Raw genomic sequence first — 19,840 nt, forward strand, 5'->3', positions numbered from 1 at the left:
TGCCCCAAAATGAGAGCTACCAAGGATGCTCAACCATGTGGTCCTCCAGGTACTACACACTCAGCGCAGGTTTCCGTCTCTGCAAAGTGCAAAATGCTCCCATTTTGTTGCAAGCACCTTAATTCCTCTTTGCCAGGTGTAAATGATTTGATATCTCTCAGATCGGCTAGTGGTTCTCCTACTGCAGACTAGGGCTGAACTGTTTCGCACCTGGCAGTAGGAATATCCAAGTAGAAAAGAAATATTGCCCCAGACCCAAATTCCTCCTCCTCTTGGGCAAGGAACTAACCCAAAGCAGCCAAACTGGGACTTCTACTAGCAGTCTGGATTTGCTTTGAGAAAACTCTACTCTCCCCTCTTCTCTCTCTTCTACCCCTTTGGGTGATCTCTCGTAATTTCTCGATCTCTTTTTCTATCTTCCTGCCTTTCCTAAATCTCCCATTCACTTGCTTTCTTGTTCACTTATTGTTTAACACAGCAAAGGGACTTGGCACCTAATTTGTATGAAAGATGCTACTCAGCAGCATATTCATTTATTTGATCATCTGGAAAATCAGGTGAATTTGCACAGCTGCTGGTTAAAATAGTTTTTCCTTTGAAAAATGGATAGGAATTACCAAGAAATAAATGCAAAATCTCAATATATGTTTTTAATAGATCTACTTTCAGAATATAATTTCACATCAAACATATTCTCTTCAGGAAAGTGTTGGGTTTTGTTTTAGAAAGTAGTGAAAACTCCTACTCCACAGTATTCACACATAAAATTTTTTTCAAAGCACTTCAAATGAAGTGATCAGTTCAAAGCAGTTTTGCATTATTAAAATGATTATTTTATATATTTTTACTGGATGGTCAGAAACTCTTCAGACTAGGGGAAGAATCTTATTAGCTTTATTGTCACTGGAGGATGCAGTCTCTTTTCGTCTCTAAGCAAAGTTCTATTACTTTTTAGGAAACACATTAGTGCTGAATTTTACTTACATTCGTATATATTTATAATTATATTACAGTTTCCAAGCTGTTCATGCACATTTTCTAATGCTCTTGAGCATCCAACGATCAGGCTACGTGTGAACGCTCCCTATCTCATTTCGTTTTTGCTTACAAAGCTCTTTGCCTACAGACTGCCGTGTGTGAGAAACCAGCCATGAGCACTTCGCCTTATCTACGCAGATAGCCATACGCAAATACTGGAATGAATCAGACATCACTTATGAAAATAGACAGAAACTTGCTTCCTATAGGCCAAAAACCCCCAAACAAACAAACAAACAGTGATCATTGTTGAATTGTTATCTGAAGTAAGTTTGCAGGATTGTATCGCCCTATTTCCTTTAGCACAGCTGTTCCCAAGCATAAGCCTTTGCGAGGCTGGGTCCTTAGTGAACAGAGGCAAATATTATCGACAATATTATCTTTTCCTAATCAAGACTTAGCTTTGCCTACTTTGCCCTCTTCTGTTTGATGTAACAGCTAGGGTTTTACAAATGTGTGTAAGCAGGATAAGAAGAGATTTCTTTTTTCAGTTACAGCTGAGGATGAAACTCTTATATAAACTTATTTAGATAAAGAATACATATTCTTAGGAAGCTCAGCTAACTGCTACTGATACCCACCTCCTTACACTCATATTCTTCAAAAACGCTGAACAGAAGATGACATGCTTGACCCATGTTCATCTTTCGGCCAATAAACCATTAGCACCCCAGAGGGAAGTCAAAAGGCAGAAGGCTTTCCCAAAGTTCAGAATTTTGCATTTTTTAAAAACAACTTTAAAAATCATTACAAGCACAGAGATACTGAACTGTTTCCTCCCCACCATAAACAAAGTCCAGTAAAGAGGAAAAAAAAGAGAAATAAATAATCACCTTTCAGATCCTCCTTTTCATTACCAACTATTCCTAGACACTGAGCTGCAGGAAATTAGACAACTACTTTTTCTTTTGGAAACACAGAGAATACCCCCTTATAGGTAAAATAAAGTTATATTCCTCCAGGATAGCACATTAGCACACGAGTCTACACTCTCCTTTCTGAGGGATGGACTATGGAGAGGACCCAGCTAGTCGTTTGGAGGGGCCCTGTAGATTTTAAGAGATTTTAATGGATAAGAAAAGATTTATTCTGTGTCCATTAGGCAGTTTAAGCTTTACCCTTTCTGCTTAGTGCCAACAACTCCTTGAGCAACCAGCGCTCTTCACAACTTTACTCCGCTTCTCTCAAACGTTATTTTTTCAAAGCTGAGAAATACTTTACACGGTCAGCGCTATAGTCGGGTGCGTTTTCCATTTCACAGCCGGGCGCGTAGCTTTGTTGGTGCCTAAACCCCGCAGAGTTTTCTTTCGGATTTCTGCCCGATTCGTGGGTTGGTGGCACCTCGCTGGGGAGCAGGACCCGCGGCGGGCAGGAGCTCACGCGAGGAGCCGTGCGTGCGCGCCCAGGGAAGCCCGGCGACCGTGTCCCTCCTTTGGGCCCGGCCGCCGTCCCGACCCACGTCCCGACCGGGGGTCTGCTCCGCGCTGGGCACCTCGGAGGAGCCAGCTCCGAACGGCCACAGGGTGGAGCGTCGGCGAAACAAATCCCTCCCGCGATTGCCTCCGCAGCGCTCGCTTTGCTTAAGTGGAAAGCGCTCGCCCTATGCGTTATTTCACGCATACGCACAGCGGAGGCTTTATCGCCCTGCACGCGCAGCCGGGGTTGCGCAGAAGCTCGTCTCCATGCGGCCGCGATGCCAAGCCGGGCAGCGGGAGTGGTGCACCCCGAGGCAGCGACCGTGCCCAGCGTCACCCCCAGGGCACCCGCTGCGGGGGCGACCCCCGGCCTGGCCCCGATCAGAGCCTAGGTCCCGCCGGCCACCTGGCGACCGCCGTCCGCCCGGGGCCATCGGCAGCCTGGGCTTCCTCAACAGCCTCCTGGTCCTGGTCCTCTTCTGCCGCAGCAAGGCGCTGCGCTCGCCCGTCAGCCTGCTGCTGAGGAACATCCCCCCGAGCGGCCAGACGGCGTGCGCCCTGGGCACCCCCTTCGGCTTTGCCATCGGCGCCCGCTGGCTCGTCGGCTGCGTCTGGCACGGCTTCGCCAACGCCCTCTTCGGTAGGGCCAAAAGCCACGAGAGCGCGCGTGCGCGGGTGCATGCTGGAGCGCAGACGGCATGGCATGGCACGGCACAGCACGGCGCACGGGCGAGTGAGCGGGGCGGGCAGAAAGGCCTCGAGCGTGCCAAAGGTACTTCTTCGTTTATGTTTTTTAAACTTTCCCAGCCTCACCTGGTATGTTGCTTAGAGCTCATAACGCTCCAGGCAGAGTTAAATCCGGAGCCTCGTTCTGGTGGCAAAGCGCACGTTTCCAGCCGCTGCCGCAGAGCTCTGCGCGCCGCAAAGAGCCCAGGCCAAAGAGGCCGTCCAGAACGCCAACGCGTGCCATTTCTTTGTGGTCCCGCGACTGAGACCTGCGCCACGCGCCCTAGCTTTGCACCCCGTGTCGGCAGGGACAGCGCCGCCTGTCCCGACCGCGAGCCGGGGCAAAGGACGGGGCCGCAGGCAAGGGAGGAAGCAGGGGGCGAGGAAGGGGCCGGGGCTCCTGGCCGGGCAGAGCTCGTCCCCGCGTCGGGCAACCCCTGCCCACGCCGACGGCGCGGGGGGACGGGCTCCTCCGCCGGCCGCAGGGCCCGAGCGCTGCACCGCCCGGGCGCAGAGCTGCAGAAAGCAGCGCCGCCTGCGGGGAGGGGGCTCGGCCCAAACGGCCCCCGCAGCGGGACGCTGCCCGGCCCCCTCGGCCACGGAGGGTCGCCCCGCACGCCCGCTCCTCCCTCTGCCAAACGCGCAGCTACTGAAGGGCTCCAGCGCTCGCGTCGGCCGCCTTCCCCGCAGACCACGCAAGCAAGCGGTGCTGAACGCCCAAAACTTTATTGGCTGCTTTCCCGGGCAGAGCTTTGCCCCAGAGCCCCTCAGAAAAAGCCCTCCCAGGCTTTGGGGGCACCAGCAGGGCCCCTTCCCCGGCACCCGTGGGGACACCCCCCGCCAGCACCACAGCCCCAAAGCCCCAGCCCACGCCAGCCACGCCAACGGAGCAAAAAGCAAAACCCGGGGGATGCTACAAACTGCTTTTTCCCCCCCAAGCAGTTGCCAGCCCCCTGCCTTCTGTGGTCACGAAGGCACCCCTATTGCTACTGAAAGAATCGAGAAACTTTTCCGAGCTTCAGAGTAAGAGTAACTGGAAACTACGTGGTGGGAAACGCAGCGCACAGGGACTCGCGGTACGAAACCCTGCTCCGGCGGCTCCCGCGCCTTGCGCTCTGGCGAGTCTCTGAGCTGAGGCAGTTTTGCGCGTGTATAGCAGCCGTCAGCAGACGGTATAGAGAGAATATCTGGCTAAAGACGACTAGTGCAAAGTGAATATTTGAGAGCAAGACTGGCTCCTGTGCGCCCAGAGACCAGGCAGGCCCTCAGGGACTCTCATGCGGATTAGCAAAAAGGAAATTCAGGCTAAGAGTTGCCTTTCACCGACCAAGAGGAACAGGTTTCTGCTTGCTGAATACAGCTGTTACCTGGCGAGTGTCAGTGCCTAAGATACACGACTCTTATTCCTGCACTCAGAAGTAGAAGTGCTCATCAAGGGAGCAAAACTTGGTCTCCTAAAATAAATTTAGGACCTTTACAAGCTCGCAGCACAAACTACTAGTTTTCCAGTATAACAGATTTCTCCCTTCTCACCAACCCCTCCAATACATATTTATTCTTAAAGAAACACCTCATACCTGAATTTGGCAGAACCTGCATTTGTGTGTATTCTCTAACTATCAGGCTGTGTTTCAAAACAGTATTAAGTAAATCAGACAAGCTGCTTCTGAGATGTAGCTGAACAACATAGAAGCTATTTAATCTTCAAAGCTTCTTCCAAAGCTATTTGTTGTACCCATTTTAGGCACACCTTTGCCTAAAAGCTCCCAGCTGGTTTTGCTTGCATGGGCACAAGACCCTTCAGGCACGACCCTCCGAAGGAGGCAGGACGCGGCACTGCTGGGCGGTAGCACGGCAATTGGGGACGCTGGTACAGACACCGCAAGCTTGCGGAGCCGTGAGTACACAGGCGCGTAGGGAGGGGAGGGCAGAGCTCCTCTACAGGGGGAATTGGGGAGCCGGTGCAGCTGCAGGCGAGGCGAACACGCTTGCAAAGCGGAGAAGGCAGTAAGCGGGACGCACCGCCAGCCGGCGCCTTTCCTTGTACCCGGCCCCGTCCTTGTCTGCAAGCTCTGCACACAGAGGGAAACTTGGGCCACGGTGGCACATGCGAGGGGCTGGGGGGACAACAGGTATGCAGACATACCCGTATGCCATCTTCATGTTTCTTCAGTGTTTCCTAAGCTAAAGAAAGGGAGGTTTAGTACAAAGCCCCTTTGAGCTAAGTAAGTTTTGCAGTATCTTGTATTTCCAAGCTTCTCAGTGTCAAAATTCTCTCCTCGCCTGTGTTAAAACTACAGACAGTGACACAAATCAGTGCAACTCTGCGCCAGCTAGCACTGCTAATGGTGAAGAACTTTGCTAACAGTCACCACTGGTGTCCTTTGGAAGGGACCAGAACAACTCAGCAATCAACCTGGCATCGCAGGCAGATTGCAGACCTTCACTTTCGGAGATGTTCCCAAGGGGAACATCAGTTACACCCTTTCTAAAGATACAAAACTGGCATCTGCTGTTGCAGTTTAGATGTTTGCTGTAGCCTCTCTCATTGAAAAAATTATACAGGGTAGCAAGCTGGACTTTGTGTAGGTAATAATCTTTTAAGACCATGGAAAGTTTAAATACAGGAGTACTGAGAGATGTCAACATTAACTAACAGCTCCAGATACACTGCTGTACCTGCCAGCATCACTTCTAAAATGCCTGGAGGGGTAGGGGGAAGAGGCCTAACATTAGCATTAAAAATGCTTGTTTCCCTCCATAACATTACTATATGCAGTGAGATCCAGCCAGCCATCAAAGCCTTAATTTGCTGTTAAGTTGTTCTTCAGTCCCATTTGTATCCACTGACAGCACCCCAACCACAAGAGACCAGTAAAGGTCTCCGCAAGGGCTAAAGAGTTCCCAGCACCTCCGTGTGCCTGCACTGAAGCACACTAGTACATTTGCTGGCACAGCAAGCTTCATGACACTGCTTTTTTCTACATTTCTTTTTGTTACTGCACAGCAATAAGTTTTTACAAAGAGCCTGGGTTGCTGTGCTTCCTCAAGGGGACTCTCAGACTTCTGCACTTTCCAGCTGGCAGAGCAGGACCTCTCGTTATCTACATCTCAAAAGAGGGACTGACTTATTCTCTAAAGAGAATTTTGATTTTGCTGGATATTAAGATGTCTTCATGCTTTAGGTAGGAAAAGCATCGGTGCAATAAGCTGCAATTCTTGTCTTTGGAATTGCAAGTTGGGTTTCACTTGAGCAACGAGGCTATGGTGTTTCTTAGGCTCTTTCTATTTTTTTCTGGTCTAACACCTAAAGACATAGGCCTCGATTTTGACTCCAAGGTTTCATTCAGGTTGACAGGCATCCCACAGGCCATTGGCAAAGCTCTCCTGGCTCTATTAAGTGTTTTATTTAAGCAACTCCTTCTGTGATATGCACCCTCTTCCCATTCTCACACCAGAAGTCCACAGAACAGTCCCTTCTCTAACAGCCAAAGTTTCATAAGTGAGTAACATTACTTGATTTTCCAGAAGTTCTACTTTAATAAGTAGCATTGCTTCATTCATGCTCTGGTATATAGTTCTGCATCTTCCTTCCTGGGTGAAGATAGCCTGTAGAGCTTGTCTAATCTCCCCATGGCTTTCAGGTCACTTTTCTTCCTGTACAGTTCATGTACATCCTTTTTCATTCAAGGTCCTGCATGGGCCTTTTGCACTTCCCAGGAGTTTGCCTTCCGCTTATAAGCCATTGCGCCCAACTTCGAGAACAAAGCACAGCTACTGTGAAACTGGAAAGGAGGTGGTGTTTGCTGTTCAGCATTAGTGCAGACAGTCCTCAGTGGTCATCCTTTCAGCAGTATTAGTCAAGAGCATAACAGAGTTTTTGGAATGCCTTAGTTACCATACTACCAGGTTGACGAGCGAGCGAAGAGTTAACAGGACTGAAGAAGTCTGCCGCCTGATATGTGCAAGGACTGATATGCTCAAGGCTGCAGAATAGAAGAGTTAACAGGACTAAAGAACTCTGCCACCTGATAAGGCCGAGGAACCTGCATGGACCCACAGGGAGGGGAGAAGCGATACGGAGGTGTTGTGGTCTTGCCTCACTAGCAGGGTCCTTCCAAGCAGGCAGACAAATAGTCCTGTGATTGTGAAACTCAGAGGTCAGCAAAAGCAGCGTTTGCCCAGAGTCCCAGCCATATAAGAAGAGACTTGGAAGCTAAGAAAATTTGAGCAGGGATGGGAACATGACCTGATCATCCTCTCCAGCTGGACTGTGAGCATTTCCCCCCTCCCCTTTTCCTGGGACACCGGGTTAAGGCAGCTCCTCGAGGTTGAGAGCCCTCTCACTAAGAGATTGAACAAGAAAGCTTTCAAGTAGGGATAAGCAGTGCTTCCAACTAATAGCGCAGTAATTGACGGGTTTGGGTTATCCTTTCTAAATTAGTAATTGCATTATTTTAATGGATGTTACTAACCCAAGAGCTTGCATGAGGAAATAAACATTTTTTTTATTACGTTACTGTCTCAGTTGCTGCTGCTATCGAACCTTCATAGCGTGACACAGGTTTTGTGGGTTTGGTGTCGAGTCTCCAGGAGGAGCTTCCAGCTGTGTGAAAAACACTTGAGAATTGTCTGGAGACTGTAACATCTGGAGAGGTTGCCAGGAGGGGTAGCTTTTTCCTGCATCCTTCACTCTGCATTTCAACATCTTTCTGTACACCAGAAGTGATGGGCAAAGTTCTGTAAAGAGATCAGAGAATGGGCGTGCACATTTTATTGTTTCTAACCTCTTTCCTGGAGGAAAAAGAGATACTCGGGAGAAAACCCAAATCCCAGGAAGCAAACGGCCAATGTCATCATTTCAGCCAGTATCAGTGATGCTTAAAGAAGTCTGTGAAGCTTGGATATGTCCTGAAATTTGGGCAAATATGGCTATTAACCTTCAATCCTTAAGTCTTTTAGAAGGGCCAAACTCCAAACCCAATAAAGAAACCATTAGATTTGTTGGTTTTAAAAGACGACAGCTAAGCTTCTCTAGCAGTTTCTGGAAAGAGAATAAACTGATGGACAAAATGGTGCAGCCAAGGTGATACTTCACATTTTCAGAGATCAGCCATTTGCTTCTCTTTCCTGGAGACTGTTTGTTAGAAGAAGTCCAGTCAGGACTGTATGAATGCAGGTTACTGGAAGATGCCAAGAAGGGTTGCCACCATTTCCTAGAACAGTTTAGCAGAGCATCCACCTTCCAGCTGGAGAGGCCCCCATGCACATATTACCGCCAGGCCATTAGATAAGAGTTTACAGAAAAGGTTCTCACAATTTGGCTCCCCTGAGGTTGCTCTCCAGCTCAAAAACCACAGCAGCCTGTCTGCTCCCAAAACATTACGCAGTCATCTTGAATACAGTTTCTCTTGCACTCCTCCCTATGGCCTTAAGTCCATTCTAGGTATCTTCTGTCCTGTTTTTTGTTTCTCACTGGCACAAGAACTTTTATTTTTTCTTCAAGCTGACCCCCATTTCTGTTCATGGGGGATCACAGTTTAGACAAGCTGATGTTGAATATCCTCAGAATTCATTGCCAGGATTCTCACAACTTTTCCTTAACTGTTCATAGGCCTTTTTACCTGCCTACCTTCAAATATATTGTTACTATAACACAACAAAATAGTGTTTCTCCAGTTTGTTCTTATAAGCTATGCAAGTGCAGTTTAAGATAATAGGATCTTATCCCACATAGTAAGATGTTAGAGCACCCAGAGAGAGGACTGCATTGAAGTCTGGCAGGGAATCTGAACCAAAAAAGCCTTTCTTTGTAGATAAGAAGCTCTTGCAGTCATCAGGAGTAGGGTTAGCGTTTGGGAAATCCTCATCTACGCAGGCACACACGTTCTCTGTTCATATCTATTCTCCAAAGGTTTTATCCTAGCTGCTTGAATTGTTTCTTTCTTTAGGCGCTTCCCAATTCTGTGTTGACCAATAGTTATTAGGAAGAACTGAAGTGAGAAAGTTGCATCTTTTCTTGTTTCTGTGCTTATTTTTCTTTCGTTTCTTGCAGTTCAGTCCTACAAACCATGCTATAAGTTGTGTCCCCAGAAGCTGAGGACAGCAGTGTATCTGTACACACAGAGGAAGCTAACCATTGCAGGAATAGCCCCAGGTGCCACAGCTGGCCATAGCATGGCATTTCAAGCCTGACTCCAGCATTCACAAATTTAGCATGAGGACAAGGTTTTATCTCCACTACCACTGTTTGAGATTGCACAAAGAGATGGACAAGAGTCAAAGTTTTCCATTCATTTGGGCAGCAACTCATAACGCTCATTTTGCTCAGGCAGATGTCACTAATGCAAGGGGCAAAGCAGTCCAGAGCCAGGCCCTGAGGGAGTTTCAGAACAAAGTTCAGTTGTCTTCCTCCTCAGCTCAGATATTGGTCCTAAAAAGCAGCTTGGCACAATATGTACCATGTGGTGCACATTACATACCTCTTCAGAGAATTACAAACCAACAACTAGCCATTCTTGTTTGTAATCAAATAGACAAGAACAGTGTTCTGAGCATATAAAATAAGGCATATTAGTGAAAGATCTGAAGTAAACAGCCAATTTTTTATTCCCAGAAATCCATAAAAAGCAGTCTTTTTTATGCATATAAAACCAGAGAAAAACCTCCTTAGACTGGCATTCAATAAAACAAGAGAACATTTTTGTCTTGCTTTTGTACCTTGAGCTATTATGTTCAGTGCTTTTTATAATTCTGCATTTTACTTCACCTCTAAAACATGTCTACAGAGGTACTTGCTCTACATCCCAAGCTCTTACCCAACTCTTAAATCAGTGATACTTTCTAGCCAGGATTTTGCTGCAAGCCACACACACACTTGAAAATATATACACACATATATATACACACATAGATAGTACTTAGTTATTAAATCAGTGTTTATAATAGACTTGCTTTAGCTAGATAGATGTTTAAACACTCTCAGGGCTTCGGTGACTGAGGTCAGGCTCTCATTACCGCAGGTGGTTATCACTCTGAGGGGGACAAAGTCCAACCTGCAATCCTTGCCCAATAGGGTTCCCACGGCTACTGCAATCAGTCTCATCTTTAGTTTGAAATATTGCTTTGGGAGAAAGATCAATGTTAATTTAGCCATTTCTGGTAATAAAAATGTATGTTTTAATACAGGCACTGTCTTGCTCATCTTCCTGGCTGTACTTTCTTATGAACGTTACTGCACCATGATGGGAACAACAGAAGTGGACACCACAAACTATAGGAAAATATGGATAGAAATTGTCCTGTCATGGACATACTCATTGTTCTGGACTGTACCACCCCTTTTTGGCAGGAATAGTTATGGGCCAGAAGGACCAGGAACAACGTGCTCAGTAAACTGGCATTCAAAGGATGCTAACAACGTCTCCTACATCATACGTCTTTTCATCTTTTGCCTTGTAATCCCTTTTTTCATTACTGTTTATTTGTATGGGAAGCTGCTGTGTCTTATACGGTAGGCAAGTAGATTCTTAAACTACCTTTTTATTGTAACCCAAAATCAAGCAGAAAACAACAACCATCACTTCCATCTTTATAAGTTCTCTGTTGTCAGATGTGTCACTGTCACAACTATCTGCTACTTGGAAAATGGGTCTCCTGTGACTGTTTTGGTGACAAGCTCTAGTCTATTAGAGCATTGAAAGTCCTGCTTCAGTGTGAACTGAAGTCCCTGTGTCTGCTGCTTCACAGAAGAGGACGTTTGCCAGAGAGTAGGAGCTTCTACCTGAAGCATTTCATTATCATCTCTCCTCCCCCAGCCCCCAGCTTTTAAGCCTTAGTTTAAATTGAAGTTTCATGTATAGCACCTTTGGCTCACTTAAGAGGTGGGGAATAACTCTGCATAGAGGAGAGGAGGGAAATCATGTTGCCACTCGCATGCACTGCTGCATATCAGTAGTTAGCCATAGGCAGAACACGAGAGGCTTCTGATTTACAGATATGTTGTGGGAAGTTGTGGCCTCCATTGCAGGAGGTCTCTAGAGCACATGTTAAACAGTCACGTGAGACATGGGGTGGGACTACGGAGTCTCATCACTGCCCCAGAACTGGCTTCAGCACAGCTCATGCAAACGCTACTTTGGAGAGCCACCAAACCAGCACATGGTGGAGGCTGGGCTGCAAAAGCTACATCAGAAGCTGGGTAGACACTTGGGCAAGTCCATGCAGTGTGCTACAACACTGCCGCCATACCGCTAGCAGTACCCAAGCTACCTGGGTTTAAATGTACATGGTACATCCACAGAGGCAGCATTCCCAAGACTCTGCTTCATTTGAAAGGTCCAGAATAAGAGACACTTCCTCAGAGCAAGGAGATCCTTAGATATCCTCAGCCAGTATTTCAGTATAGTGCCATGCCTGCCCATTGCAGCAAAATGAACACTTCAGTGGGAGAATGCAAGTCACAACAGAAGCTGTCTAGTGTTCAGACCAAGGGAGATTAACAGCGATTCCCTCTGCAGATGATTTTCTTCTTGCCATCCCTACCCTAATGAGAATTCCTAGGTAGTTTCTTCAGGCCTGTTGCCAAGGCTCATTGGAAGAAGCTAATGATCACAGCCACTCTGTTGAACAAAAAGTTTCAGGTGACTCTCAAACTGAATCAGGATGAAGCTGTGCCTGTCCATGTGCTGGAGAGTGGAAGGCTCGTAATCAGAGCCTGACAGGGTTTCTGCAGTTTGAGACATACCTCATCCATGAGGAGTTGAGGCAGCTACTGCTTCAGGGGAACTTGACAATTATGTTTTCCAAGCCAGTGAATCTCCTCAGGAGATTCACATATTACATGTAGATAATTCTAGAGGTAAGATGCTTTCATGCTAGTCCTGAAGTATAGTCATTAGCTATCTGTTTCTAAGCAATATACTTTAAATGCCAAGACAAAGTCATACTGCAGAAGATAGATTGGAAGAAACTTAATTACACAGCCTGCTCTGCCAGGAAGTTCTGCACAGAAGCATCCCAGTGCAAGAGAGCAAGGATTCAGAATAAGTCTCAGACTCCAAAAAAGCAGTCAAATTGCTTAGCAGTTTCAAATATTATGTGGATGCTGAATTTCCACCACAGGATTGTAGAGCACCAGATATTAATGTGTCTATGTACTTAGGGTTTCCACAGAGAGCGCTAGTCTGCTGTGGCTATGGATTCCCAATGGACCAGCTCCCTGCAAAGCACATGCCTGGCCCTGCCAGACACTTTGTGCTAGTGCTCTGCTCCTTCCTTGCCCAGTCATCTCCGCTTTCACCTCCATTTTTCAGGTGGAAGATACAGGCCTTTTTCTGTGATAACAATACCTAACAGAATGCTATTTCCATAGCATATGTATTTTTCCTCAATTGCACATTTTAACTGCCTCCACATACATGTGGATCACTTTGCATTTATTAGCCCCCACATATGATAGATATTACATCAAATTCTAGTGCGCACATTCAAGTTTTTGCCATCATGAGAGTAAACAGGACAAAGTTACAGAGACTTCCTCTAGTGCTAGGAAGCTGACAAAATGCAGTTGGAGCATCCTCACCAAAAGCACAGCAGTGGTATCTAAGAGTTAGAAAATGTTCAGAGATTCTCTCTGCCATCAGGTAAGGAGACCACTAAGTGTGGAGACAGACACACAGGAGACTCGTCTTGTTGATTTGTCTCCATGATCATGTAATTCTGAAAGTACTTTGGCAGATGAGGGCAAGAAACTAAAATGTTGTCACACCACCCTTGGTGGGGAAGGTGACTGCCTGCTCCCACCCCACAACTAGCTCCTTGTCCCAGCTTGTCCTGGCATTTCTGCTAGAAGCAGGCTTGCATCCCATTTGCTGTCACGCTTTGGGCAGACTGTTTTTCCCCCCCCAAGCTGACTGGAGCATAACCACCCTGCTCACTGACGCATTGTACTATTCAAACCATTAAACTGCCATTTTTTTTTAAATCCTTTCCAACACCTCTTACAGCAGTTCCATTCCTAGCTTGAAAATAACCAAGCTAGCAATGGGTTATTCTCTCCTCAGTTGCACAAGGAGAAGCAACTGTTGTTAGTACTCTAATATCACCATGACCTGAAGCCTCAGTGGCCACAGAAGCAGCAAAAAAAGTCCTTTTGAACTCTGTTTCTAGTTACTTTCTCAACTGAAGGGAAGAAAAACACTGTTGGTAACAGAAGCACTTTTGTCTTACCAAAATGTACTATATAAGTATTTGATAAGTCTTGCAAAACAAGTACTTTGAACAACTATTGATTGGATGAGGAAACCTTAGATCTTTGGATTGTTTGCAACACTTATCTTGTGTTTTCACATGTGTTAGCAAAGGCTCATTAGCTTCACTCATAAACCATATTATTGTTCTTATTCATGACAGCTGGGTGGTGTCTTTCAGCTGACATTTCACCATGAGCAGTGTAAAAATTTGTTTCTTGTAAAGTGCAGTGAGCACCACAACTGTTTGTTTGCAAGAATCAGTAAAAAGAAATAAACCACTCTTCTACTTATCTAGGAAGGGCAGTTTCTTAGCATTTTAGGTGGCGTATGCTGACTTGAAGGAATGAAAGTCACAGTCACTTCCACAAACCAGGCAAGGATGCAAGTCCAAATACTAAGAAAAACTGCATGCCCTTAGATTCCAGTCTACATCTGCTTTGCATCTCTTCACTTGTCCAGGAGATCTCAGATACAAGTACCAAGATGTACAACTATTAGATACAACCACCTGTAATTATCAAGAAATGGATTACATACAGTATTTCTGGCTGCCATTTTCAGATGGATTATAGTTCTTCTAGAAAAATTCTAGATTTAGCTTTTTGCTTGACAGATCAAGTTCACTTGTGTGAAGTTCATTAAGAACTGCAGGATATTTTGGTTATAGACGTGCTGCATTAAAGTGAACAATTACTGTTTGAGGTCAGACACAGGTCTCCATCTTAGAACAGCAAAGTTGGGTTGGGGAAATGAGACGGCCACCAGCAACTCCCTCCAGGAGAGCAATACATCTGGCAGTCGTTCCTTGAGGAGTCCAACTAGAGCAAGGCAGAGAAGCACGTAGAAACGAAGGAGTCTCTTCCCCAAGGTGGGTTGTTTTTTTTCAGAGAAAGGAGTGCAGGGGAAAAATAGGGAGAGAGATGAACAGAAGTTTTCATTCATTTTTGCTTTCAAAACTGCCACCTGCATGAACAAGGTTTCTACCTAGCACCATCTACCTAGCAGCAGTTTGCCACCACGCTCCAAGAACCGCACTGCGACCAAGACACTTCCCAGGACATCTTCCAACCAAGTTCTTCACCAAACCAAGGCGGACACGAGCAGTTGCACTGCTTTGTGGGTCCTTCAGAGGTCCGACTGCTGCATGAACTAGGGGAAAATGAATAAGATGAGGGTATCTGAAATAAGGAACAGATGGCCACCCTTCAGGAAAGCTCAAGTGAGAGATCATCCTTGTAATGAAAGGATGCTTTGAAGAAAGGGAGGAGAATTCAGGTCATATTGGGAATGCCAAGGGGAGAATACACTATTCAGGTGGACATTCAGGTCCTTTAGGACTGAAAATACTAACTTCCAACAGCAATAAAACACCTTTAAAACAGCTCCCCCCCCCCAAGCTCCTTTTTCAGTAGTGCTATGCAGATGCTAAAGCCCTAGGGATTCAAGCCGTCAGGCACAGACACTTTAGCCCTGAAGCTTCCTGAGATTTTCGTTCAAGTCTCCCTAGCCAAGTTATTATAGTCTTAAAGCAGTCCAGAAATAATAAGCAATATTTCTACACCATCACGTACCATAAACAGAAAGTTTCTGGGCACCATAGTTACAGCAACAGCTACATTTTACCGGGGTCCATACAAAGCCATGATGTAGCCTCTGGGAAAAAAAATCTCATAACTGATCATTCTGTACCATGATAGTCTTCCATTTTTGTGGAAAAACCTGCATATTTCAGGGGGATGGACTTCTTTCAGTGAAGTACTGGAAACACCTGCTTACGTACAACAGCTGTTGTTCTACTCAAGTTTGAGAACTAGGTCACATTTGAACTGGTCACATTTGTTCCCTCTGCAGTGCTTTCCTAGGATCCTGCCAGAAACTGTTCCTAGTTCTCTTCCCATTGACAAAGCAAGCATCTTACAGGCTTTTTCTTAATCTAGATTTTGATCACTGATATGATATTTCTGGAAAACCACTCGCCAACTGAAAGTGATTTTTACAGCTGTCAAACTTTAAAGTAAGCAAGCTTTATTATATTCTAGTTTTTTTTTTTTTTTTAAAGGATGAAGATTTTCTTTAAGTAACTACAGCCAGAATACCTGTCCATAGAGATGGAAAAAATCTAGTGAAATACTGCCACTGTACCAGTAAGAATTTCAGAAGTTTCAGATATACATCAAAACCCCCAACCACAGCATTTGCATTTAAGTCATCCCTAACCAGTCAGGGAAAAATAAGATAACAAAATAATTTGCTTAGTTGAGTGGCCTTTGAATAAAGGCCACAAGTAAAAAGACTGATGGGAAATGCTTTAGCACAGTTGCTTAAGAGAAGGGATGGTCTGTGGGGAGAAGGCTGATGGTGCATCGTCCATGGCTTAGGAGTGGGATGAGCAGCTCATTACTGAAAGCCTTGAAGTGCTGCAGAGCAGCGTCAGGAGCTTGGCAGCAGCCCCGGGGTGCTCAGCTCCTTAAGCAGAGAGAAGGGAGCTGGGAGGACGGAGAAGAGGGACACACAGAGGTACGGGCAGAGACCAGCAAGTCTCCCAGGGTAGTGGGTGGCAGGAACAGGCTGCTCGTTTTGCAACGAGCAAATAACCCTTGAATAGCCTTCAAAGTGCTCTAATGACCTGAAACTATGCTAATCTAATCTGGAAGGTATACGTAAGCTATCATCTCCATTTGTCCCAAGACACATCCCAAAATATACAAGTGTCTGCTACTCTGTCCGTGGCGCTAGATGTTTGGCAGAGTGCAGAGAAGGGTTCAGGCAACATCCTCTGCAGGTGGCACTGCTCAATACCATCGTAGCTCATTAGGGCAAGGACCAGAGGGGTGGCTGGAAGCTACCCAGAAGGTGCTGCACACATCCTTCCCCAGCAGGCTGGGGGGAGACACCGCCACTTGTTCAGGAGCAAAGGGAAGGGCTGTGCCTCCTGCCATCAGAGTATTTTTGTGACGCAGAGGTTAGGGATTTCAGAGATAAAAATAGCAATGACAAAAAACCACGCACAACCACACCACACTCCATTCTCAGATCCCAGAAAAGGCTTGGCAAGAGGTGGGAAAGGGAGAAATAGCAGCAGTAGCCAAAGCTAGAGCAGGACTGATTCCCGTGGGAAGGGATTGCATGCAGCCACCTCCCTGGCCCCTGACCCACACTCGACTGCAGCTCCAGGAAAACTGCACCCCTCATCCGAGACCCATCTTTTCAAAAGCACTTTCATCTTGCTGCCCCAGGCAGGGGCACTTCTTCACAGTCTGGATTTTGTACTGGTTATTTCTCACAGCTACGAGGCAACTGCGACATTCATGGCAGGGAGCTATGTAAGGAGAGGGCACAGACCCCCTCTTCCCCCCCCAAACCAAACCCCAGTAAGTACTGGCCACAGCCAGGAGTTGGGGACTTTTTTCCACTTTTTCCACACAAAGGAACACCATTAGCCAGGGAGGTGATCAGCTGTTCTTGAGGCAAAGATACAGCCCTTGCAACAGAAGTCACTTGTCATTAGATGAGCACTCCGGTACAGCCTGCTGCAGCAAGACGAACAGTCATCCTGCACCCTACAGATGAAAACCCACACTAGCAATGGTGAACCCTCAAACCCTCTCCAACAAGGGTGGGGTGTGCAGAAATGAGGGCAACAGCTTCCACTTCCCTCCTCCCTGGGAGGGAAAGGGCATTACCTATACCCAGCCAGAAACGGTTATAGCAGGAGCTTATTTATATCTTTGAACCACTGTGCTCTGCTTGAAGCAATAGCTGTAGAGGATGTTTGTGCATGTATACAAACATCTACATGTTCCTTGTCCCTCCACGGGGGACCAAGCACCTTGCTGCTTGCGACCAGCCACCCAGACCACGCTGGGGGCAGCGCTGCGTCCGCTGCAGCAACACTGCACTGCGCAGGCAAACAGCTCTGCTTCTTCTGCTGGGGAAGGAGCGTGTGGAGGGAAAAATTGAAGGAAAAAAAAAACCCAAAAAACCCAGCGTACAGATGCATTTTACAACAGCTTTCTATTGCCAGTGAACAACCCTTCAAAAAGCCATATACAATCTGTTATTAACAGCAAGGTCACAGCTGAACAGACCAAGCAGCTTGAAAGCATGTCTCTTCCCTCAGGCACGGTCTTCATTATCAGAAGCCTTGATGATACGGCAAAGATCACCTAAACAGTGCGACCTGCTAAAAGGACGCTACTCTAACCTGATGTTAGAGACTCGGAGCAGGAGGGGGGGAATCTGGATGGAGGAAGAGCAGCAGTGGAGAACACCATCCGATAGCAAACACCACGTACATTGCTAATGCAGACGATCCAGTCCCAGAATTTTGCTGCCCAACTAATTGCTTCAGTTTATAAGTGTTTCCACAGATCACTGGCATTTTAAGACCCCAGGTACCAATGAGCCTCTAACATAACACGCAAGCAGAGGAAGTTCAAGCTTCAGGAGACAGCTTTAGCAACCAGAAGACAGCCACTAAACCCACCCCAGGGGCAAGGCTCACAGGACGCGTCCCTTCATAGGGCAGGAAAGGAAGCGAGACCTGGGAGCCCGAGCACCCACCCCTTCGTGAGAGGCTTCACCCTGCCGCCCCAGCAGACTCGCTCTGGGGCAGCCTGGGGCAAGGCTCCAGGCCCCCAGTTCACATAGAACACCACATGTGTTAGAGCATCGTTAATTAACTAGAGAGCAACGTTAAGGAAGAGATTCGCAACAGCTCAGCACGGCCTGGCGTCCAAGCGGCTCCCCTAACACGCACGGTCACTGGTGCCCAGAAGCTAATACAGCATTTTTTCTACTGTGTTTTTTCTGCTTTCCAAAGCAAAAATAAGAAAAAGCAGTGCTTTTTTTTTTTTTGGGGGGGGGGGTTTGTGTGTGTGTGTGGCTAGATTTTTCAGAGTCACTCAGGTTTGAACCAAGTCACCTGCAGAGAGAGCAGAAAATGAGATCTGCAGTGCCAGCACTTCCAGCTACTTCCTCATGTCACCTCCTTCCCATCCTGCCTTCACTTCCGCTTTGGCAGGGCACGGGAGGAGTCTACTTTTTGGCTGTTATCTCTCCTTATCATATGCAGCCATAACCCCCCCCCCCAAACCAAGCAAAACCACAAGCCTTGATGTCGAGGCTACCGGGGAAGAAGGTGCTCTAAGCAGCAGTGCAAAGCTGCAGAGAGGCTACAGGGAGGCTCCCCGTAAGTCATCGCTGTCGCATGGCCACAGCCAAAGGTGTCCCTCTTCATTCCAGCTGGGGAACAGACACCATCTCTTTCCCGTCCAAGCCCTTCCAGGTGCAGCCATCAGCTCCGCACATCCTCTGCCTTTGATGTCCGACAGAGAAAGAGCAGAGGCCGAGCTGGGATTTGGGCAGCCTGCTCCTGCCCCTCAGCACGCACCTCCCCGGAGCGGCTCCCTTCCCACCTCCGCAGCTCGGCAGCTTTCGCTAGGCGGGGAAAGCGGCCTGCGAGAACAGGGCCGTTCCCTAGGCCAGCTCCCCTTCGAGCAGCGGCGCCTCGCATGCAGCGTGACGCGCAGGCCTCCGCGGCCAGGGCGGAGGGCACGGAGGCACGGAGCCAGCCCTCCCAGCCACCAGCCCTTCCCTCGGACGGCGGGACAGGGAGCCCCGAGGGGTCACGCCGCAGCTCCTTACACGCACGGCTTCGTGCGGCACGACCCACCCCCTCGGTCCCCGCAGCAATCAGGACGACGCTGCGGCCTACGCTTCAGGCAGCGACCACAACCACCGTTCCTCAGCTCGGCACACAGCTGAGGAGCTGGAGGTCCCACCCGGGACCCCAGCCCTGCTCCAGGGTCCTACAGCTGGGGCAGCCCCTCTCCGAGGCGCAGACTGGGCACAGCACGCCAAGGAAAACGCTTCACCACCGTGACGGGCTCCGCAGAGCAGGGGCAGAGGAGAAGCTCACCGGTGCAGCAGCTCCGCACGCCAGCCTTGTCGCCGCCTGCCAGGAGCTTCCCACGGCTCTCAGCCTCCGGCTCTGCACTGAGAGCATCCCCGCGCGAGACCACGCGTGCGCTCAGCAGCACTCGCACATCAGAGCAAGAGCGGGGAAGGGCTCGGGCCCCCCAGCCTCAGAGGAGGGCGGTTAGCAGACTAAGGAGTCTGAGCTTCCTCCTGCTGCTCCAGAAGCTCCCAATTACCCCTAATTAGCACTGGGAGGGACTTTTCTAGGGCCTCACTTAAAGCGACGGCAGGCCTATGGGGACGTGAGCAGCAGCTGCGGACTGAGAGCCCCTGAGGTCAGGGAAGGGCATGGGAGCTGCAATTCCCAAGCAAGGTCCAGCACCTCTCCTCCAAAAGCACGACAGCCAAGGCTGCAAAAAGGTGCTAAAAGGAAGAGTCCTACATGAGCCTTCTGCTGGCAGGATCCAGGCCAGGCAACAAGCAGTTTAG

General features: G+C 48.0%; 1 protein-coding gene across 1 annotated transcript in view; it reads left to right on the forward strand.

Annotated features, from left to right (window-relative positions):
- Positions 1–2,640: 2,640 nt before the first annotated feature.
- The window catches only part of LOC106496152 (vertebrate ancient opsin-like), a 66,652-nt gene continuing 49,452 nt past the window's right edge, over positions 2,641–19,840 (forward strand). Inside the window, 3 exon segments of the mRNA XM_067302192.1 lie at positions 2,641–2,872; positions 2,875–3,093; positions 10,368–10,682. Coding sequence (XP_067158293.1) covers positions 2,641–2,872; positions 2,875–3,093; positions 10,368–10,682 — 766 coding nt within the window.

This window comes from Apteryx mantelli, chromosome 9 (genome assembly GCF_036417845.1).
Source record: "Apteryx mantelli isolate bAptMan1 chromosome 9, bAptMan1.hap1, whole genome shotgun sequence".
Lineage (NCBI taxonomy): Eukaryota > Metazoa > Chordata > Aves > Apterygiformes > Apterygidae > Apteryx > Apteryx mantelli.